The 23,316-nt window shown below is 42.3% G+C and overlaps 2 protein-coding genes across 4 annotated transcripts; both read left to right on the plus strand.

The window, feature by feature from the left end:
* The first annotated feature begins 447 nt into the window (after positions 1-447).
* LOC140118980 (Krueppel-like factor 15) lies at positions 448-21,394 on the plus strand. 2 transcript variants are annotated; one of them, XR_011853299.1, is made up of 4 exons: positions 448-787; positions 8,216-9,260; positions 19,779-20,381; positions 20,422-21,394. XR_011853299.1 is itself a non-coding variant. In XM_072137500.1 (3 exons), exons 2-3 carry the CDS (start codon positions 8,317-8,319, stop codon positions 19,951-19,953), a joined length of 1,119 nt encoding a protein of 372 aa, XP_071993601.1. In that variant the 5' UTR covers positions 448-787; positions 8,216-8,316; the 3' UTR covers positions 19,954-21,394. The 2 variants fall into 2 exon arrangements, 1 of the variants encoding a protein (XP_071993601.1); XM_072137500.1 differs by having other exon boundaries at positions 19,779-21,394.
* Positions 11,555-14,286, plus strand: LOC140118979 (uncharacterized). Of its 2 annotated transcripts, none has more exons than XM_072137498.1 (2): positions 11,555-13,612; positions 13,691-14,286. In XM_072137498.1, the coding sequence occupies exons 1-2, from the start codon at positions 11,567-11,569 to the stop codon at positions 13,985-13,987; spliced, it is 2,343 nt and encodes a 780-aa protein (XP_071993599.1). In that variant the 5' UTR covers positions 11,555-11,566; the 3' UTR covers positions 13,988-14,286. The 2 variants fall into 2 exon arrangements, with proteins under 2 accessions (XP_071993599.1, XP_071993600.1); XM_072137499.1 differs by lacking the exon at positions 13,691-14,286 and having other exon boundaries at positions 11,555-13,230; positions 13,497-13,610.
* Positions 21,395-23,316: the final 1,922 nt, after the last annotated feature.

A 23,316-nucleotide genomic window follows, 5' to 3' on the forward strand; every position in this document is an offset into this window, starting at 1 on the left:
ATATATGTGTGTCCCAGATCAGTTTTCTTTAAGATCAGATAGATAGAAAATTTTTCGACAAATGTCTTTATTGGAATCTTTTTGCCAAAAATGGCATATAGATTTGTAAGTCTACTAATGTTCTTTAAAACATAAGGATGTTGATAACATTATTAAAAAACTGATTGTAAGTACCAAAATGGTTAAAATCACTCATTCCTAAATCTAAGGTCTTAGGTGGAAATGCTCTGTAAATACAAGTGTGTGCAATGTCAGCTCCCTATGTCATCATCCCTGACCAGCCCGGAGCAGGATGTGGTCATGACTTGGGGAGCCACGTGGCTCCAGGATTGATACACAAAGAGCACGCTATGAGCCTACGAGCGCAGGCAGGATAAGACACATGTACTGACTCTGCCTTCCAGGCCTCGCCCTCCCCTTACGCTGCGTACAGCTTTATTAGTAGTCCTTGCTGTGCGTACACTGGGCTGGATGAGCAGTTACATGGCGATCCCCGGAGAAGGCTTCATACACATGTATATAAACACTGCGCTCCTGACACGCGACTCGCCCCCCGCCACTGCTCCTCTGACGTCACATTGCAGGCCAGAGGCGAGCCCTTTTAATATTAGGACCAATCAGAGCCCTGCACTGCAGCCGAGCCCCCCTGATGCTGTCCAATGAGCGCACACGTCTGCGGATCGAGCCTCCCCCAGTCATGTGAGTGCTGAATGCCAGCATGGAAGACGGGAGCTGCGGCAGCGCCATGCGGGCCCTAGGGTAACACGGGGGAGCGCGGAGGAGGCAGGTGAGACGCTCCAGCTTGGCTCCTATTCACATGCACCGCGTCTACAGGCGTGTACACAAGCCGCAGCAGCAGCGATGCGGGGCTTTGCAAAGTTTCCTGACACGAGTAAAGTTGACGTCTTGTTGACATGTTGTGTACGAGGGACAAGTATGCATATGTGTGTGTGAATGCAGCCCGAGTGACGCCGCGGGTGATCTGTGAAGGTGCGGCAATGTGCCGCTATCCCTGGTGACTTTTTGGAGCGTGGGAGGGTCACCAGAAGTTGCTGGGCGCACTGGCAGGCCTCACCCTCTACACCTACAGCCCGCAGCGGCTGCGAGCTGTCACCCCGAGGAGGTGGGTGTGTCCCCACAGCTTACACTTCATGCTGAGGGACAAAACTCCATTCCAATTTGTTGAGATCTCCTCCTGGCACAATGGAGCCCCTACAATGTAGCCAATGTCACACATTTTCGTTTTATCATAAAGAAACTAGGGCTATAGGATGACTATATTATTAAGATCCACGTTTTGTCCTAGGGTGAATACTACCTTAATACCCAAGTTTGGATTCTTTTATAAAGGTTGTCATAGTCTTGTTAACCTATAGCACATGTGTTATGGTAGTTAGTTGCCATTTAGCAGTGCACAATTCACTGTGCGACCTTAGCCATACTTATTCTGTGGCTCTCAGCTACATATTTGAGGAGATTTACCAATACTGTACTCTGAAGCACATCATGATAAATATGATGCATCCATTGTCATTAAAAAATATCACGCATCATCTATAAAATAGTTAACATGTCATACGTTTGGTTAACATACAGTTCCTGATTTGTAAAGCGCTACGGAATTTGATGGCGCTATATAAAGATTATTATTATTATTATTATTTCTGCCTTGGGAATGAACAAGGCAAAGTGACTTATTGGCACTTAATGCTTGTGGACATTCCCTACTACATAATGTTTTTGTGCAGGAGAAGAGTCTCGCCATATCCTGTGATGGAAGGTTGAAAGGAGAATGAGGATTTTTGTCACTACATTTTCACAAATATAGCCAGTGACAGGTGCACATAGAGCCCTAATAACCTACTAACCCCCTTCTTTTAAGTAGAAATTGTTTCCCTTCCATCAACATAAATCAACTTTAACTTGTATTACCTGGCATCAGCAAGCCCCTCCCATCTACACCTCCCCATGCCTCTTATGAGCATGTCATGTGACCAGGGTGATGTCATCTCAGGTCCTGTTACATTTGCAATGTCTACCCTATGTATGTTTCTGATCACATAAAATCACAGCATGCTTCTGTGGATTTCTACACCTCCCCATCCTCCTCCTCCTCTGTGGAGGCATGCTGTAATTTCCTGTGATTAGATACATACACGGGGTACATGTTGGAAATATAACAGGGCCTTAGATGATGACATCCTGGTCACATGTCAGGAAGTGCCCAATGATGTAACAGAGCTCTCTCAATGTTCCACACAGCAGCCTGTCAGTGAGTCACGTAGCAGTGAGGCCTGTCCTGGGTGGGTTAATTTGCATGACAGGTTCTGTGTAAATCATCACCATAAACCAACCAGGGATATTACTATTTACTTATTTGCTAAATTCCATTATAGCCTACATCCTCTTCATTAACTTAGGATAAGTACACCCTAATAGGGTCACCCATTGGTAACGGTTCTATCTAGTTGCCAAAAGCTGTAGGTCCCATGACCCAACAGCAGTAGGACTTCCTGTGCCTTTACTTATCTTGCTGGCAGATGAAGGATGGATGGGGCTGTGCACTCAATACAGTGTGCATGTTCACTTGGATAAGCACTCTCATATCAACCACTCCACTCCAGTCACTAATATAGAATTGGTTATCACAGAGGGGGCATGCATAATGTAAGAGTACAGTACCCGGATGGAGCTTCCTAGTATATCGGTCCATTGTGCGCTGGCAGGGGGAGTATCATGACTGGAGCATGATGCGCACAGTGATGGTAATTCACCCCCACTGTATCTACTAGTTGATGTATCTACATATTTAAAGGGGTATTCCGGGAATATGAATGTCTGATAAAGACACATGATGATATAAATAAATGAATATAACAAAACTTAATGTCATTAGTCACAAAATGGTTCTTAAATAGTTTGATTTTATGATTCACAAAATGTTATGGCCTCTCTAAGGTAGATGGAGTTATCACCAAGATCGTGCCACTGGAAACTGCAAGTCCCATGATCCTTTGGTTCGAAGTAACTCCTCCTCCCTCTTATGGTCTGCTCCCAGTGTTGATCTTTCCTGCTCTGTTAACATAGTAACATGGAGGAAATTAACGGACTGATTAAAGGATCGGTAGCATTTTAATTCACAGCATTTTTCAGCTAAGGGAAGCTACATTTTAAATAACAACTAATTACATATTATCTTATAGTTTAAGGACCCATTTTTATATGAATTATGCAGATTCCTGGAATACCCCTTTAAGGAGACTCCTTATTATGCCCCTCCTGTCTTAAACAGATATTTATATTTTGGCATACTGACACATTAATTTTAAAGCTTCCTGTCTGCAGGCCAAACTTCATCACTGGCACTGTAATAGTTAATACAGTCCTGGTGCTGCATTTCAGCTGGCAGATGGGAACTGTAAGTTGCAAGGACTTCCATTGTATTCAAGGTGTGCAGTCCATGGGATCAGGCCAGCATATGGGCCCATTTCCACGGGCTCGCACGCAGCCTGCCTATGTCCTATTCCTGCATCAGTTTTCATCTTGAGCCTTCACATAGAAGTCTATGGAAATGTGTGAAATACTGAAGCTGCTTAGTTGTACTCACATGTGGTTTGTATTTGTGCATCACTTGCTATTAAACACAATAATGCAAACCTTCAAGGGGCTATGACAAGCTGGTGACATAATTTGCCAGCCTTCCATTTTTTTTTTTTTTTTGCAGATCCACAAAAATGGATGACATATGAACGACAAATGGCCATTTTGCCAACATATTGCTCAGTAACTGATTTCACATTGAGATACACACAGCACAAAAACAGACCACAGATCCATTGTTTGCAGCCCAAGATTAAGACATGTTCGTGGTAGGCTATTACTATGTTGGTTCCACTTGTTCCACCAAAGTACTATGGATCTCTCAAGGCAAGGACTTCACAAGATTTAATAAAGGGGTATTCTAACCTTTTTAAGTTTAATTCATCAATCATATACATATATAGTTATTCGATTGGATGTTATTTAAAAAAATAACAGTTGTCCTTGGAAACAACCGCTACTGTAGTGATTGCACAAAGAAACTAATTTGTTTTTGCAAATGAAAGTTCCCACAGCCGTCTTGTGGTTACACACGTTGAATCCAGGTGGTCTCAATAGTGTGTGTGTGGCCACTGCTAGAAAAGCTCAGTGGGGGTCGTATCCAAGGACAACTATCTTGTTTCTAAGGGACAAAATTTATGACAGATGAAATAAATGTGAATGCCCAGATGAGAATACCTCTTTATAGTGTCTTGGGATATCTTGAATTAAGATCTTGACAATATACCTTTTAAGTCCAGGAAGTTATGAGGCCGAAGCCACATAGGCGGTAATTGCTGTGTGTAAACCACCTTGGATTAGTGTCGAACATAGATTTAAGATAAATTCATCCACATGCTGTGCGTGAAGCCCCCAGTGCAGTCTGACCTGTGCTACAGGTTTTACACCTGCAGCAAGCCATTTATTGCTCTAGGATAAACCTGCTTGGTGATTTTGTGTATTTTTTGCCAAGGGGCTTGCAGGGGGACATGCTGCAGTATTTCCATCGGGCATATTGTCCTTGTGGCTAGACAGTATGTTGCAATGTACTGATTCCTTTCGATCATATACAACAGTAACTTTTTTTAGTCTTCTTTTGTATAAGAGCAGGCAGATTAAACATGGGACCTCATATACATAATTGAGCCTTGCCCTTATATGACCCTGATGGGTCGCGTTCACACATAGCAATTCAGTTGTGGTGTTAAACACAATTCAAACGCATCGGAAAGGGGCTCGGCCAGAACACGCATCCATCTCCACTAAAATGCATATGCTTTACAAATTATGTAAATAATGGAAAACGCATGATTCTTTTTCTAAAATGCATGCATTTTGGTGGAATGCATACGCTTGCTGGCCTAGCCCCTCCCATTGCATTGCATTGGATTGTATTTGCAACTGAAACGTAAGGGTGTTCTCACATGGTGAGATCTTGCACAGTTCTTGGACCGTTTTTAAATGAACTGAAAACGCATGTTTTTTTTTAATGTTCATCATGCATTTGGCTGGTATGAATGGTTTTAATCTGTGAAACGTGTTAAAACCAGCAAAATACATGGTAAACATACAAAATGCATGCATTTTTAATGAAATATCATCACAATTCCTTAGTTGATGTGGCCATGATGTACGTTGTGCCTAACATGTGCGTTTAAAAATGCATCGCAAAAGCTGAAGAGTCATGTGCCTAATTAAACAGCTGTTAACAACTGTTAACAACCATTAACTCATTAAAGGGCATCTACCACCAGGATGAAGGACTGTATGCAAATGAGCCTGAGGGGCTCCAGGCTCCAAAAGTGTTAATGGAACCTGGAGCCCCTCAGGCTCATTTACATAAAGTCTTTCATCCTGGTGGTAGATGCACTTTAACGCGCTGTGTTAACATATGCATTTTGTAAAGGCAAGTGTTAACAGCTGTATAATTCCTAGTACATCACATCCCATGATAGATGCATTGTCACTAAAAATGTCCGTTTTTTCAGTTCTGGCTAATCAGTGGATGTAAAGTTCTTGATTGATTGACGTTTCTTCTCGCTTCTATTTTTATTTAGTCACATCTAGTCTCACTTACCCTGGCTATCCCAATAATAGAACAGAGAAGTGTCATGTAATATATGTCATACAGTTAGCAGCAGGTATGAATGGGGCTAAGTCTGTAGTGTAGTCACATGGCAGAGTTACAAGAAACCTGGTTGTGCCAAAATTAGCGGCTAACGTCTCAGCATGTACCCACATGCCGATATTACCCTGCACACACATTAGTCCACACTGGCGAAGTCCAAGCTCTTTGCTCATCAGTTACTTTAAATTGCATGATTTCATTTTTGCAAGTTAAATACAGACAGTCCCCGGGTTACGTATAGGATAGGTTCCATAGGTTTGTTCTTAAGCTGAATTTGTATGTAAGTTGAAACCGTATACTTTATAATTGTAGATCCAGAGAAGATGTGTTTTTTTTCTTTTTTTTTTTTGCCCCAGTGACAATTGGGGGTTCAAAATCTTTTGCTGTAATTGGACCAAGGATTATCAATAACTGTTTATTACGGACACTTTACAGCTGATGATTGCAGTCTAGGTCTATATTGAAGCATCCAGAGATCTTCACCAGAGATCACAGTGGGTATAAGGGTCTGTCTTTAACTAGGGGTCGTCTGTAAGTCTAGTGCCCTTAAGTTGGGGACTGCCTGTACACTGGGGGATTAATTATAATGCGCAATCTTATGGTGCAAACTCCGCCTTGCTGGATTATTGGGCTGCCAGCTGTGCAGTTGTACAATTTGCGACATAACCTGTGCCTGAAAGAAGCAGGCTGTAGCTAGTGGTGTAGAGGGAGCACAAGGATGAAAGTAATGGCAATTACTGCTATAAACCAACTGATGGCTAATGTGAAATTAGGAAACCTTTATTTTTTTATCACAAGGGTTAAGCGGCTGTGGTTGTTTGAGCACATATTTATGGAGCCACTTCCTGGGGTTCCAGGATGTTAGGTGACATAACTCTTGACATGCCAAAGCCATGAAGGTGGACAGCTTGCAAGGCAGCTGCACAACTGTTGATTTTTTTTTTTTTAAACATGTGATCTACTTTAACCCCTTCATGACCGAGGGTCATTGGTACCTGAATGTCCAGGTAATTTTTCTGCTATTCTTTAATTGCTAATGTCTTTGGAACCGTTTTACATATTAAAACATTTCTTCCATTTTTTTCCCCATGACATGTGAAACTTTAACTTGGTATGATTTATTAAGTTTAGTTTTATTAATACAATTGTTTGTTGAAGAAAAAAAACTAAAAGTTTTTGGCTTTTTCCCCCAAACTTTGGGTGGTAAAATTGTATAAACCTTTGATAAGATATATTATGGATATGTACAGCGTCAATTTGTCGCCCTTTCCCAGGTTCAGAGACAGATGCAGAGAGTGTAAATACTGCTGCTGCTTCTTCATTCTGCGTTCAGCTAACAGTGGGAAGGATCACACTTCAAACGGTTATATCATAGAGGAGAATCTCCCCTTTAATATCACGTCAGGATTTAGTTTATAGGGCAGTGATGGCTAACCTATGGCACTGGTGCCAGAGGTGGCACTCAGAGCCCTTTCTGTGGGCACTCAGGCCATCACCAGAGATGACTCCAGGTATCTTCCTGCAGTCCCAGACAGCCCAGGACTTGCTGTGCACAGAGCTATTTTAAAGTGACAGCTCTACCTGGGACTATTTCTGCTTTATTGGTGTCCTCAGGTGCTGGTATCAATGAAAACTGTGACAGAGAAGGGAGTATAAATCACAAATAGAATTTCTGTGTTTGCACTTTGCGATAAATAAGCGGGTCTTTGTTGTAGTTTAGGCACTCGGCCTCTAAAAGGTTTGCCATCACTGTTATAGGGGATACTAGGGAACTGCATATATCCATTGTTCATTAGAGCTGGAAATGGAAAGCTGTATATAACAAATTTTTTTAGTTATACAGTTTTTTATGTAACTAATTATTATTATTTTTTTTTTTTACTGCAACTCTAAGGCTACTTACACACTGTCCACACTACGGCTGAGCGAGCATACCGCAGCACGCTGGGGATAAGGATGATCGCTGTTCACCCCGCCCTTCTCCATAGGAAACGGCGCAGCATGGCCATTCTTACGACCGAAGATAAAGCCGCATCTGTCCTTTTTGCAGTAACCGCGCAATGGTGACCACACGTTGTGCTCATCATACTGCACTAGGATGCCATAGGCGTCTGTGGGGATGAGATTCCAGAACTGTTTCTAGATAGATGTTGTATGTTGTCACTCTTATAAGAAATGCTGAAATTGAATTCCAACTATGCAGAGGACACTTCTACTGTAGTACTTTCCGCTATAGAAACTATCTACGTTGCCCTAGCTGTAGGATAACTAAACTTTTAGGCCAAATTGCACACTTGTTCACCGAGCGTTATAGATCACTGGAAGGGCTAACTACAGTCCAGGCATATTGCAATCTGCCAAGCTCCTACAGATTTATAAAATGCATATATGTATTTCCTTTAAGTTGTGGTGGGTTGTTTCACAATTTTCTAAAAACCGTAGTATTGGTAACCATTTTTGTTTTTACTTTTAATATGACTGTCTAATTTTATTTTTTTTTTCCAACAGATCACTGAAAGTTACCATATTTAAAGTCTCCTTACGGATTCTTTTCTGACACTCCCACACTCCACGTTGATAAGGGGTGTGGGGGAAAATCGGACTGGAAAATGGTTTCTTTAATCTGCAGTGAGCCACTTGCTGACTCCGATCTTCTCTCTAATGCCACATCTCCATGTGGGCAAAAAATGATGGTGCCACAGCCTGGAGATGTATCTGTGCTCACCCTTCTGCAGGGTGATGCCAGCCCTTCGTCACCAACCCTGGCAGAACAGCTTGATACTGCTACTGTTTCCATTCAGAAGAAAGGTGGTGATGAGGGTGGCCTCAAAGATGTGGAAGAAATTATTTTATCCCAGTTGGTGAAAGCAGTGGAGGAGCCAAAGGAAGCTACTCCTATGGCCCAGTTAAAACTCCCAGATTTTTGTGCCCAAATCTCTGGGGACTTTAGTCCTACACTAGAAGAAATTGAGGAGTTTTTAAAGGAAAATATGGATATTATCCGAGAAGAACTTGTTGAAAAGCAGCCTGTGCCTGCAACATGGGGGCAGAATGGCACTGAGCAAATGTCAGATACTGATACAACTTTGCCAACTGAGAATGTATCAACCCCACTAACTCCAGATGCTTCAGCCAGTCCACCTTCCACGACGGGCAGTTTTCCTGTCATCCTTCAAATCCAACCTGTGCCTGGTGCTTCCTCTTTGCCACAGAGCCCCACGGCTGGTGTTCGTCTCACACAGCTTGTAATCAGTGTACAGGGACAAAGCCTGGCATTGGCTCCTGTTCCAGGGCCTACTTCACCTGGGGACCAGAAGTATGTCAGAATAGCTCCTCTACCAGTGGCTGTCCGACCATTGACATTAGGAGGAGTATTTGTCAGTGAAGGGCAGCAGAAAATCCAGAAGGGTGCTTCAGCTGTGATAAGAGTGCATAAGTGCAGTCACCCTGGGTGTAACAAGATGTACACCAAAAGTTCTCATCTTAAAGCCCACTTCCGGCGGCACACAGGGGAAAAGCCTTATGTTTGCACATGGCCAGAGTGTGGGTGGAGGTAAGAAAACTTTGCATAGTTTAACTGCAAGTTACTTAAGTTACTTGTTATGGAAACCATTGTTAGATTCTCTGAATATTCTGGTATGAACTAATTACTATGTTTAAAGAGGACCTGTCATGGCAAATCAACCTTTACCAAGTCCTTATATGCCTGCAATGAAGAAACAATGTACCTCCCTGCGCCATCGCAGTTCTGGAGCACTACACCCTGCCTTTATGTGCCATATTGCTGTGGTGTAGTATGGTGTATTTCCAATACGTCCCCCATGACGGCCCACTTGGAGGATGCCCCTTGACCTCTGTAGGGACAGGAAGCAGAGAGGTTAAAAGCCTCCCACCCGCATCCTCCCGCCAGTGTCTTCCTGTCCCTACAGGGGATAGGTCAGAGAGGCTCCTCTCCTCCTAAGGGGGGGGGGGGACGCATGTTCTCTTTTTAGAGAAAAAACTTACCGGGGTTACGCCGGCCTATTGCAGGTCGTAGTTCCCCTCCGGATCGGGTCCGCGGCCGGGTCTTCCCTCCCTGGTCCCTCGATGATCCGGACAGCGGCCTCTCCAGCAGCCGAATGGGGCCTACGCGAGGCCGCGCGGAAAGCTCCGTTCCCAAGAGTTCTTTGCGGCCGATGACGACTTCCGGCCGCGACCGGAAGTGACGTCAGACGCGCCTCGGAGCGAACGAGCGCAGCAGAGCCACCAGCTAGGGGGATGGGCTCCCCGTTAAGGTATAAAAATGGAGCTCTATCAGAGAAATGGTGTCTGTTTGGAGCATATAGCGTTTGGTGGCCTGGCCGTCCCAGACATCTTTTTGACATGGCTGATGAGGCAGACTTGGGCCTACTCCACCCTCCTGGTTACGTAAGTGGTGCTGTATGGCATGTTCTAGTAGTGTATCATATTAGAACTCCAAGTTAGTTACTCCTTACCTTTCTCCCTTAGGATAAGGATCAAGGGACTAAGGGGAAAGGAAAAGAGGACAGATCTGAAAAATCTGAAAAAGCTAGCAAACCTGCTAAGAGCAGAAGTACTGCTAAGAAATGCAATATGTGTTTTCGCACTATGCCCGAGGCTTACCAGAAGCCCATTTGTAAAACCTGTATAGAAGAGTTTATGCGAGAGGAAAAAACTTCATTTATGGATGAACTAAAATCGTTTATTGAGGAGAAAGTAGTGGCTTCAGTGGCTTCGGCAACACAGAAGGAACCCCCTCCAAAAAAACCAAGATTAGCGGACATCTCCTCCTCTGAGGAGGAAAATTATGATTCTGAAGTCCCTTCCTACTCCTTGGGGGACACAGAAGAAATCGATTCCCAGGATGTAGGTCAAAAGACTGACCCACGTCATCTCTTTCAGTTGGATGAGTTAGATAATCTACTGAAGGCCATTCGCGAAACTCTAGACATCGAAGAGGAAGTCCCCTGCACATCTAGAGAGGACGAATTGTTTGGAGGACTGAGAGCCAAAAAACAACGCGTTTTCCCAGTTAACGATACCCTTTTGGGGTTAATTACAGAAGAATGGAAGGACCCAGAGAAGAAGATCACAACTTCCAAGGGGTTTAGACGACGTCTAGTCTTTGATCAGGAAGTCTCCAAAGTTTGGGACTCTGTTCCTAAAATGGATGTGCAGGTGACAAAGGTTGTCAAGAAAACAGACTTGCCGTTTGAAGACTCGGCGCAACTCAAAGACCCTATGGACCGAAAGGCAGATGCCCTTCTTAAAAAGGCCTGGGAAACATCCATGACAAGCCTAAAGTCAAATCTATCGGCTACCTCAGTTGCCAGAACCCTCTTCTTCTGGTTAAACCAATTGGAATCCCACATCAAAGAAGGCACCCCTAGAGCTTCTCTGTTAGGAAGTATTCCTCTTCTTAAATCTGCCACTGCCTTTCTAGCTGATGCTTCAGCTGAAGGCGTCCGTTTTGCGGCCAAAGAAGGGGCTCTAACAAATGCCACAAGGAGAGCCTTGTGGTTAAAACAATGGGGCGGTGACATTCGTTCTAAAACGAAGCTATGCAGCATCCCGTTTACTGGAGATTTCGTCTTCGGTCCAGAGTTGGACGCCATATTAGAAAGAGCCTCTGATAAGAAGAAGGGGTTTCCGGAGAACAAAGCACCTTCCAAGAAACCTTCATTTCGTCCCTTCAGGAACACCAAGGAGACCTTTCGGGGCAAAGGTAAACAGGGTCGCTGGAGTTACCCTAAAGGCGGCAGAGGTCGGGGGTTTCTATTCTCAAATTCCCCTGACAACTCCGGAGGGAAGAGACAATGACGCCAGAGTGGGGGGGCGTCTTCTAGGGTTTGTCAACCAATGGTCTTGTATTACCTCAAACCCTTGGGTCCTGAATATTATCAACTCGGGATACAGGATAGAATTCACTACCCCCCCACCATCAAGATTTATGCCTCCCTTATTATCTACCTCTTCCTCTACCCATTCTCTCATCTGGCAGGAAGTCTCATCTCTCATTCTCGCAGGAGTGATCTCCCGGGTCCCTCAAGATCAAGAAAAGACGGGCTTCTATTCTCCCCTCTTCCTGGTCAAAAAACCAAACGGGTCAAACCGGATGATAATAAACTTAAAGGCCTTGAACAAGTTCATCACTTACAGACGTTTCCACATGGAATCGGGAAAAGCGGAAGATCTGAGACAACACGTTCGCTCCTTCAGAATGAAGATTTCTATATCAATCCGAGGAGCCATGAAGATCTTGGGACTCCTTACAGCCTGTCTCCCATCAGTGGCCTGGAGTCAAAATCATTCTCGCATCCTACAGAATTGGATTCTGAGCAGTTGGGATCGAAGACCCTCAGGTTTGGACAAGAAGGTCATCATCCCATCCTCAGTAAAAAGAAGTTTACAGTGGTGGTTACAGAGGAAGAACCTGGAGAACGGGGTCCACTGGCATTGTCTTCTGCGTCTCACAATTGCAACCGACGCAAGCAGTGTGGGCTGGGGAGCGGTCTTCCCTTCCCATTACGCCCAAGGTCTATGGACGCCTTCCCAATCCCGGAAGCCATCAAACTATCGAGAGCTACGGGCCATCTGGGAAGCCCTAAGGCAAAATACACCTCTCCTGAAAAACAACCATGTACACATTTTATCAGACAACACCACAGCGGTGTCTTACTTAAGAAGACAGGGGGGGACAAGATCGACGACTCTTTCCACCTTAACACATACGATCTTCTCCTGGGCAGAGGAGAACGTGCTCTCCCTCTCCGCAACTCACCTGAGAGGAGTTCTAAACAAAGAGGCAGACTACCTCAGCAGGGAACAGATTTCTCCCAACGAATGGAGCATCAATCCAGAGGTCTTCATCCATTTGACAAGTCTGTGGGGAATTCCTCAAATCGATCTCTTCGCCACAAAGAAGAATACGGTATGCCATCGATACTACACTCTGGAGGCAGGAGCACCGAAGGATCGACTGGATGCTTTCAGCCACCGATGGGTCGAACCTCTTTCCTATGCCTTTCCCCCTATTCCCTTAGTGGCAAGGGTCCTCAGAAAAATCCTTACGGACCAGGCAAGGGTGATACTGATCTGTCCAAATTGGCCAAAGAAGAACTGGTATCCTCTGTTGACATCCCTGACCCAGCAGCAACCAGTGATACTACCCTCACGGAGAGACCTGTTACACCAGGGACCGATTCTACATCCCGACCCGGGACGGCTTCAGCTAACAGCTTGGATCCTGAGTCCGAATTCCTGACATCGCGGGGACTTTCAATGGCTGTAGTAACAACTCTTAAGGCAAGTAGGAAGAAGGTTACGTTCGCAATTTATCATAAAATTTGGAAAAAATTTGTAACATTTTGTGGAGATAATCCTCCATCTCAATCTAACCCCAATATCTTACAGATTTTGGACTTTCTACAGAAAGGCCTGGAACAGGGCCTTTCTACTAGCACCTTAAAGGTCCAGGTCTCGGCCCTTGGCGCCTTCTGCGATCGTCCACTGGCGGAGCACAGGTGGGTCAAAAGGTTTATCCTAGCCTCCTCCAGAATCAGACCCCAGATTCTCAGGAGAGTTCCTACATGGGACCTAAAACTGGTTCTAGACGCACTTTCCAGACCACCATTTGAACCTCTGGATAGCGCCAACATAAAGAACTTAACGTTAAAAACTACCCTTCTTGTTGCTGTCACTACAGCTAGAAGATTGGGTGAAATTCAGGCTATTTCAATCAAAGAGCCTTATATGCGAGTTCTGTCTGATCGTATAATTCTTACTTTAGATCCAGGCTTCATTCCCAAGGTGACATCCAGATTTCACAGAGCTCAAGAAATCACACTACCATCTTTTTGCGAAAATCCCTCCACTAGTAGGGAAGCTTCGTGGCACCTTCTAGACGTAAGAAGAATTGTACTAGCTTATATAAAAGCTACGGAGTCCTGGCGTTTAGACAATAACTTGTTTATTCAATTCCAGGGAAAAAACAAAGGGAGAAAGGCCTCAAAGACATCAATAGCAAGATGGCTAAAGTTAGCTATCTCCACCTGTTATACGCAACAAGGGAAGGAGACCCCAACGGACCTAAAAGCCCATTCCACCAGGGCTATGTCCACTTCCTGGGCTGAAAAAAGAGGTGCATCATTAGAGCAGATTTGCAAGGCCGCTACCTGGGCCTCATCATCCACCTTCATAAAACACTACAGACTGGATTTGCCTTGTTCTCAAGATCTTTCCTTTGGCAGGAAAGTTCTACAAGCTGTCATCCCACCCTAAAAATTTCTACTTATCTGGTAGATCTCCAAGTGGGCCGTCATGGGGGACGTATTGGAAATATAGAATTAGACTCACCGGTAATTCACTTTCCATCTAGTCCTCCATGACGGCCTATATATATTCCCTCCCTGACTTATTCTGTATGTATGTGAATGTTTAACATACAAAATAAAATTTTGTTGTACCTTCCACCGGTGTAGTTATTTGGTAGACACTGGCGGGAGGATGCGGGTGGGAGGCTTTTAACCTCTCTGCTTCCTGTCCCTACAGAGGTCAAGGGGCATCCTCCAAGTGGGCCGTCATGGAGGACTAGATGGAAAGTGAATTACCGGTGAGTCTAATTCTATATTTTTATTTTAATAGCAGCTATGGAGGAATTTTATAAAGGGTGACAAAACCACTGGCCCATAAGGACCTGTAGGTGGTTTAGCCCCCAAATAGCCATGACAGGTTCTCTTTAAGTGGCTACTTCTGATCAATACAACTCGCTTATGTCACAGCTGTTCCAATATGATAACTTTGCTATAATGTCTTTGTATGAGCCTCCCCCCAACTTGCTCTCTAAAGCACGAATAAAACAACTTTAATACTGGGAGTACATTAACATTAAACTGTGCTGTTTTAGGGCTGTTATCAAAAGTTAGAACAGGTTGTATTCCTGCCCAAGTTCTGTGCCCAATCGGCTCATGCACAGGGGGCCAATCGGCTCATGCACAGGGCCGTGTAATCCACAGCTGTCTGTGTGAGCCTACAGATAGAAATAAGGCCTATGTTTGTATGAGTTATAAAATTGCGCCATTTTAGTTTTGTGGCAGTGGTCGGTCAATGGCTTCTGTCAAACCGGGAGTGAAGTATGTTCATTTCATAGAAGCCAAAGGAATAAAGATGGGGAAATCCATATAAAGTGCATGTACACTAGTGCCTCACAAACAACATGGAGGAACTGGAACTCTTAATGTTGGAGGGAAAATATGATATTGTGGGCATCAGTGAGACATGGCTGGACAATAACTCTGTCTGGGCAGTTAATACAGACAGTTATGATATATATTTTTTTTATTTTTTTTTTTATAAATGATCATACAAATTAAAAAGGGGAGTTATATGTGAAATAGTTCCTCATGCCTGTACTGCGTGATGACATTGTTATGGAAAATAAGACCATATAACCCTTATGAGTGCAGGTAAGGGGAGCAAAAAATACTAAAATTTTACTTTGGGTTTGTTATGTTTCCAAGTATAATGTAGGATGCAAAAGAACTGCTGCTAAGGCAAATATATATGTCTCAAAACACAGTGAAGTACTTCTCATGGGGCACTTTAACTGCTCTGATAAAGACTGGGGGGCAGACACCTGTAGGCAGAATGTTTTGGCATTGGCAAAAGACATTTACCTGTGACAACTGTCACTAGACCCTACAAGAGGGGCGCACTTCTAGACCTTATCTTGACCAATAGACTTGATAGCCTATCTCTGCCGCAAGATGTTGTAAGAGAAATATTACATTTTATGGGAATAAAACATTTTGTAAGTAATTTCTATTGATCCAGGAAGTTATTCTGAACGCCATATTAAAGGCGGAGAAGGCATTTTTTTCTAATTTGGGCTAATTGGCATCATCCTCCCAGAGTTTTTGCCTCTCTCTGGATCAACATGGTATTATGTAGAAGTATTAGGTTGGACTTGATGGGCTGTTGTATTTTTGCCAGGGATGGTTGAGTGCTGGGATCGACAATTTTTTTTTTTACATCCCACACTACTGAATGGAGCTGCAGGATGTGATTGGGGGGGGGGGGTGATATCCTCTAATAATCCTTCTGTGAGTATGGAGATAACTTTCAGAAATGGTACAACCCCTTTAACTGGAAAAAAACAAGTCCTTAGCCATTACACTATTGGGAAATATAAAGTTGCAAAATATTGCTGTGTCCTGGATGGGGTTTTAAGGCAGAGCACATTCCAGTTGGTCATTAGTGTAGGTTTTGTTGCCAAAAAAAGTGTGCGTGTGTGCATGCGCGCGCTATACTCAACCTCCATCTACAGGACCAACATTTGCAGTGCTGTAAAATAGAAGAAATGTCAAATTATTTGTTATATGAACTTGTGGACTAGCTAAAATGGCCATGTATGATATAATGTCTATAATAACCATGTGCTTGTCAGGTCCCACAACGTAGCAGAAAGTATAACTGGTTTAACTAGTGTGAATAGGTATGTTGGGGATAAGAAGTCTTAGAACCTTTAGGAGTGCTCAGACAAATATTTAATCTGCCTCTAACCAGTTAAAGCAAAAAAAGTCTGAAAGAAAAGCACTCAATAGTAATTTTTCTCCATTACCTTGCTTTGATGTATATAATGTGGGGAGATTTATCATTGGCATTCCAAGAGTTTTTTTGGCTTTAAAAAAATCGCAGAAAAAAAGTTGTATCATTGTTTTTGCATTTCACACCCATGAAACATAAGGACTCTAACCAACAAACTTATCTAACCGGCTTGGGCAAGTCTGGATTTATGAGCTCTTAAAAAGTTGCATAAAAATTTACAAGGCCAGTTTCTCCCCCGTGTATGTAGAAAAACGCCACTTCCAAAACTGCCTTAGAAGTAAAACCCTTTGCCAGAATTATTAAATTGACCAGGTCACAATGATAAATCTAACAGTAAGCAGAGCAACAAAGACAAAGCAGACGCAAGATTCTTTCCCAATGATAAATGTCCCCCTATGTTTTTCTTTTAACTCTCCTTGCTTAAGGTAACATTAACAAGATGGAGAAACTCTCCTGTTCCTAATCACTTTGTGGCCTTTTTTTCCATTTTCTAGGAAATATAAATGTGATCTGAATTTATTAGGGGCAGGGAATAATGGAAAAATAACAATCTTACTTTCCTATCCTTATGCTGCAGTTCTCCCAACTGGGATTTGCTACTATAGCTATAGCATGTAACCTTCCAAGAAACTTTGCAGAAACCAGTAGGCCATTGTGTGTATATGAGGGATACAGGCAGACCCCGGGTTACGTACAAGATGGGTTCTAAAGCTAAATTTGTATGTAAGTTGCAACTGTTATATACTGTGCGATCTCAACAGCACGAGTGTCCTTGGTTACAAGCAATCTTAGATGGCAGCAGCTTGTATTTGTTCTTTACAGCTGCAGCAATCTTAGATTGCAGTGAAGCTTATGCTGGTGAGAATGCCCAAGCGTCCTTAGTTACCCATTACATTGCTGGCAGAAAAAGAATCTGCATGAATTGAGATCACACCATTGCACGTTACCCACAGACCCTTGTGCTGGTGATCAGTCGGAAGTCAGAATGACATGTGCCAGCTTTCCCATCTTCAGGCTATGTATCAGTTATGCAGTCCTTTCACAGCTGGTGAGTAGAGACCTTGCTGCTGAGACTTGCTCCCCCTCTGCATAGAGCTGAATAATCTGACACCTTGAGTAGGTTCTGTCCATATTTCCAGCAAAACAGAATTCAGCAAAGATCTCAGAGTGACCGGCAAAATAGGTTTGAAGATAAAAAAAACCAAAATAGGTGGCGAGACATTATCTTTTTATTCTAAAGTAACTAGGTTTTTGTGTTCTATTATTGATTTATGCAAATTTCTTGAGTTATTGAGCTCTAATGTATTAGGTTGGGGAACACTTAAAGAGGACCTTTCACCACATCGCACATATGTAGGTTAGCATACCATCCCATAGGGGCTGTTTACACAGATTCAGGGGCACTTTGAATTTTTTCTTTTAGCCCCTGCGGTTGCGGAGATAATTTTCAAAGTTTCTGACCATTGTAATCAGTGTTTGGTCAGAGAGGAGGAGCTGGGGCTGGAGGCATGTGTTATGCTAATCTTTTCTCATACTGTCCAATTAGAGTCAGGCAATGTCAGAGAAGCTTTTATGAATATTGAGCTGTGAGTTTTTTCTATGTTCATCTAAAGGCTGTGTTCACACATATTCCACTAATATTCTGTTGACATTGCGTATAAAGAATCACATTTCGCCAGATTCACTGGCAGGGTCGTTTGTGTCACGGTTACGTTTATGCACTGTTTGCGTCACGGTTATGCGATGTTTGCATCATTTTTTGCATGCCGTTTCTGTCACGGTTATGCTTAACCGGTGTTGGGGTCGCGGTTATACTTATGTTGCGCTTGTGTTTGCGTTCGCCTCATGTTTACTCTTCTGTGTTTGCATGTCGCTTGCATTCATGCAGCACTTGCGTCACGTTTTCACTTATGCGCCTTTTGCGGCATGATTCCACTTACTTGGCGTGTGTCACAGTTCTGCTTACACGTCGTTTGCGGCATGTTTACACTTAAGCAGCACTTGCATCACGATTACGGTTACGTGGCGCTTATGCCATGGTTACATGGCGCTTGCATCACGGATACACTTACGCAGCGTTTGCGACACGGTTGCACTATCGCACAGTTTCATTACGTTTCTGATTATGCTGTGTTTGCGACACTTTTACTCTTGTGCAGTGTTTGCGCTTTAGCTATGTTTGCGCTTTTGGCATTTGCGTCACGTTTTGCTTACGCACCAGCACGGTTACACTTACATGCCATTTGCGTTACGCTTACACGCCGTTACGTTTGCAGCTTAAAAGGCGTTGCGTCATGTTTGCGCTTACACGACATTTATGTCACAATTACGCACCGTATGCACTCTTATGCAGCGTTTGCATCACAGTTCTGTTTACGTGTCGTTTGCATCACAGTAAAGCTCACACTGTGTTTGTGTCACATTTACGCTTTGCTACACGCTTACACAGCTTTTGCAGCACATTTATGCCTATGGCCCGTTTGTGTAGCGTTTGTGGCTTTTGCACCACTTTTACTCTTTTGGAGCGTTGCACCATTTTTGGCACATTTACGCTTATGCAGTGCTTAAGGTGCGTTTACGCATCCGTAGATTTTTGTAGTTTAAATGGAAAATGTACGTATGTGTAAATGCATTTCAAGCGCTGCATATGCGTAAACGTGCCACAAATGGTGCGTACGCATAACTCAATGTAAATGTGAGACAAACGCCTCATGGGCAGAAGCACGCCGTAAAGGCCATGTAACCGGAATTGCAATGCAAACAGCCCTACACAAACGGCCCGGAGGCCTAAACGCCATGCAACGGCCGTAAGCGTAAACAAATTTGCAACGTGTTTAGCCTTGTGTTGTATTTGCCTTTGTGTCACGTTTACGCAACATTTGCGTTTATTTCAAGTTTGACACGTGTTTACATAAAAGGAATTTGCGTTTACGGCGCATTTACACTTCCGTGCCATCATGTCTGCGTTTACACTTTCATTTACATGCTGGTTGTGTTTGTCTTGTTTTACGCTTATGTGGTGTATGCGTTGATGTCTCATTTGCATTTCCGTTTACATTTCATGTGTGTTTACAATGCGTGCAACATTTTTGGTGTGGTGTAAAGATAACGTCAACAGAATATTAGAATGTGTGTGAACAATAGCCTTTAGATGCTCATAGAGAAATTACATCTCACCACTGACAGTATGAGAGAAGATTAGCATAACACACGCCTCCAGCCCCACCTCCAGCTCCTCCTCTCTGACCAAACACAGATTATAATGGTCAGATCTCGGGACTAATAACTCAGCAACCGTGGGGGCTAGAAGGAGAAGCCCCTACAGTATCATAATCTCCATATAAGTGAGGTAGTGAAAGGTCCACTTTTAAGTGTTTCTGTATGTGTGAAATGAGCAATGTTTATAGGCCATGTATTTGGGGAGAAGAGTGTGTAGAATATTGAATAACTTGTAACTGCTTTCTAGGTTTTCCCGTTCGGATGAGCTTTCCCGGCACAAGAGATCCCACTCTGGAGTGAAGCCATACCAGTGTACTGTATGTGACAAGAAGTTTGCTCGCAGTGATCATCTGTCCAAACACATGAAGATCCATAGAGACCAGAGAGTTGGTGGATGTCGGACACCACGAGCAAATACTTGACTTACTTTTTGTCTTTGACTTCCACTGTCTGGCCATCGTGAAGAAAGATGCTGCTTTAAACAAAACATACCCTTTGTCTATGATGTGAATTTCACGTGGGAACAATATAAAAGACCAATGGGTGAAACTGGATTAACCCACATCAAATAATTTTGACCTATAATGGAATTTTCTATTCCCACAGACAGTAATGCTAACTTCAAGCCAAGTTACTGATGTGTTCTACTTGGCTACTTTTGTAATATGACTCTTCTCATGTGTAAATGGGTAGATGCGTTTGGAATGAGTCCCTATGAATATAACCCTACCTCTCCCTTGACTGTTATTTGCTTTAATGGTTAACATACAGACCTTGCCAAGTAGTCTGTTCTTATGTTGTACATGCCATAAGTATCTGTAACTTTGTACAGATTTGACACATCTTAAAGGTTGTTCTTTTGGGACACTTTTGAGCAATGCTCTTTAAAGTGTGAAAGCAGCTTTTTTTTCCCTTTGCTCACATTTAGATGAGTATCATTTTAATACCTAGAAAAGAAAATACATAAGTGCGTACAATGTATGCCTGTGCACTTACAGAATACTGTATACCATTATATACTTGCCAGTATATAAAGTACCTAAACCCATTGTGGCTGCATAATTCACACTGGAATCTGTTACAATCATTTTCACTTAAGGAAACACTAAAGTTTTTTAACTTTTGTATTTACCCTGTAAAGGACATATCATTGCTGTTACTTCTTTACAATGTCAGAGAAGATCTCTCATGGTGGGGGAACTTATTTTATTTAACTTGTCAGGTTCCAGACTATACAGACTATTTACTCTAAGGTTGAAGCCCTGTCACATTTTGTCCATAATACTGTAAACAATATTAATATCCATGTGAAGCACGTGGTTTTGCATAGATGCTGATATTTCAGCAATAGAAATTCAGACTGAATTCCTTTCCCTACCCTCACCCTAACACTCCAGATTTGAGCGAGGTTCTGCAAACCTCATCCTTGCGCAAATTGTATGGATTTTTATTTTTTTTGTAAATTCAGACTGCGTGGATTGTCTTTTAAAAAAAAAATTGAGACATCCTGGCATTTGGCATGTTTACCATTTTTTAAATGGCTAAAGTAAAGCACTAACAATAAGGTTGTGTAAGATCCAAAAGCCAAGCATTATAGGACAGTTATGGGTGCTGTTTTGTTGATGACTAAAGAATGAATGTCTCCCACGGTGATTTGTCATCTTTGGGTACTTTTCATAATGTGACAAGTCTATTCCATGTATATACCATTCAACTATATAAAGACAAAATGTAAAAGCTATACGATATCCACTTTGAGGAAAAAAAGGTTTTTGTGAATTGTCAAAAAATAGAAATCTAATACAATGATGCCATAACCACAATAGCGGTTCGTTTATTTGATAAAAATATGTTACAAACTATTGTCTGTATATCTGTGAATTTATGCCTAGAACTCCGCTTATATAAAATGTACGGGCTCTAGATTTTGTCTTCCTTGTTCTGTAATATCTCTACTGATAAGTTACTGTACAGATATTTTTAATAGGCAGATAAGATTCTGAACAAATGGGGCAAATATGTAGAATATTTTGGTGGAGCTATTTATTCTTCCAGCCTCACTGCTGGTGTTCTGTATTTTGGTTGGGTCTAAGATCTTTAAGAAACACTTCAGTCTTCCAGAGGGTCTTATAATATGAATACACTAAACCTCATCTTTGCCTAAAACAGCCTGAATTTTGTCCTTTTTTCATATTTAATATTAGAGTTTTTGCTTAGGACCATGGAAGGAAGGTTCTATGTAAATTCAGATATTTCAGTTACATTTTATGGCACTTCTGTTACGGGTAATGCATATCAGTCTGTTTTCTGAGCATGGTGATCTTCGTTTCATACAGTGGTTGACAGTATTTATGTACTTTTTGGCACTTATCCACCCCCAATGTATTTTGGAACAATGTAACAAATGGGATTCATTGTTTAAAATGTGGCATTGCTCTGATTTATTTACTTTGGAATGCTAAAATAATCAATATCCCCACTAGTTAGTAACAGAGGTAACATTTTATTTAACAAATATAAACATTTTGGTAAATTTTATCCAAATATTAAAACTTATTTAGCAACATGTTCTTAATTTAATGGGTTGTTTTAGAAATATGTTGTGTTGTTGTAGTACCCAAATATTTTAACCCCCACGGATGTACTGTTTTTTGTTTTTTGTTTTTTTTTTTGGGGGGGGGGGGTGACTTAAGACAAGTTGCTAGCCTCTTGAGTGAAGAGCATTTAATTGCAATAATGGCAGCCTATTGGCTGGAAAGTATGTCAGAGAGCAGGTCTACACCATTCTTGTAGTATTAAACCCCGTTTTGTTCACTTGTATTTGTCCTTGAAGATCAGTCTTATTCATCACATGGACATAAGATGGTAAAAGTAGGACTTTTTAATACCTAGCATAAAATGCATTGAAGATATGTTATGTGATGTTTTATGTCAAGCTCTTTAGCTCTTATTATTATTATTTTAAGGATTACTTAGTATTTTTGTTTCCATTGTTCTGTATTGGGAGCTTAAAAATTATTATATGCTGCTTTTTAAACATTGACTGAAAATCCTAGTACCACTACTTTGCGTTACATGTTCTTCTACATTCTAAGTTCTATTGCTTTTTTTTTTTTCTGCTAAAGGCAGCTGCAAAATGGTAATAATGGTAATTGCTGAAACCTGTGTAAACAAACTTTTACAAAAGGATTCTCCATTATTCATTTTAAAATGACTAATACAACACTGAGGTGGAGACAGTCATAGTGTAAATGCTGCCAACCCTCATTGCCAGGGAATTACTACTGGATAAGATCCTCAAAAAGACTGGTCACCAGTGATGCCCTGCCTCACAAAGCAGATCGTAAATCATCCCAAATCATGGGGCATTTCATCCACTTCCTGTTACGCTAGAGAAGAGCATTTGCCCTGTTTCTCTGTGATCACATTCATGTTTTGGTCCCACCAAAATTACTACTCTGCTCAAAGCCGGAGGGACATTATTCTGAATGTAGTGAAATCAGCTGGCAGTTTGCAGCCATGCATTAACCATCTCATACAATAGTAGTAAAGAGCTTTCCAGCCAGTATTGGTGATGTTGGGCTCAGAATGAGTTCAGAGAGAAAAACATTTTGTTTCTTCAATCCGCTGCTCTGATGCAGCACAATGCTTCCACCGATCACAGCTCACATTACTGACCCATCTCGGTTAGTGATTGCAAATGTTCACTTAACCAAAGTGTTTTGCTGCTTTATTGAGATGGGAGCAGAAGGTAGAGAACGGAGAACCGTTTTTTTGACACATTT

Source organism: Engystomops pustulosus, chromosome 2 (assembly GCF_040894005.1).
Source record: "Engystomops pustulosus chromosome 2, aEngPut4.maternal, whole genome shotgun sequence".
NCBI lineage: Eukaryota > Metazoa > Chordata > Amphibia > Anura > Leptodactylidae > Engystomops > Engystomops pustulosus.

Bases quoted from the DNA above. Each gene is read 5' to 3' on its own strand.
- LOC140118979 (XM_072137498.1), top strand. From the start codon at position 11,567: ATGGTCTTGTATTACCTCAAACCCTTGGGTCCTGAATATTATCAACTC. The intron at 13,613-13,690 runs GTAAGAAGAATT...ATTCAATTCCAG, and splicing joins CTTCGTGGCACCTTCTAGAC to GGAAAAAACAAAGGGAGAAA.
- LOC140118980 (XM_072137500.1), top strand. From the start codon at position 8,317: ATGGTTTCTTTAATCTGCAGTGAGCCACTTGCTGACTCCGATCTTCTC. The intron at 9,261-19,778 runs GTAAGAAAACTT...ACTGCTTTCTAG, and splicing joins TGGCCAGAGTGTGGGTGGAG to GTTTTCCCGTTCGGATGAGC.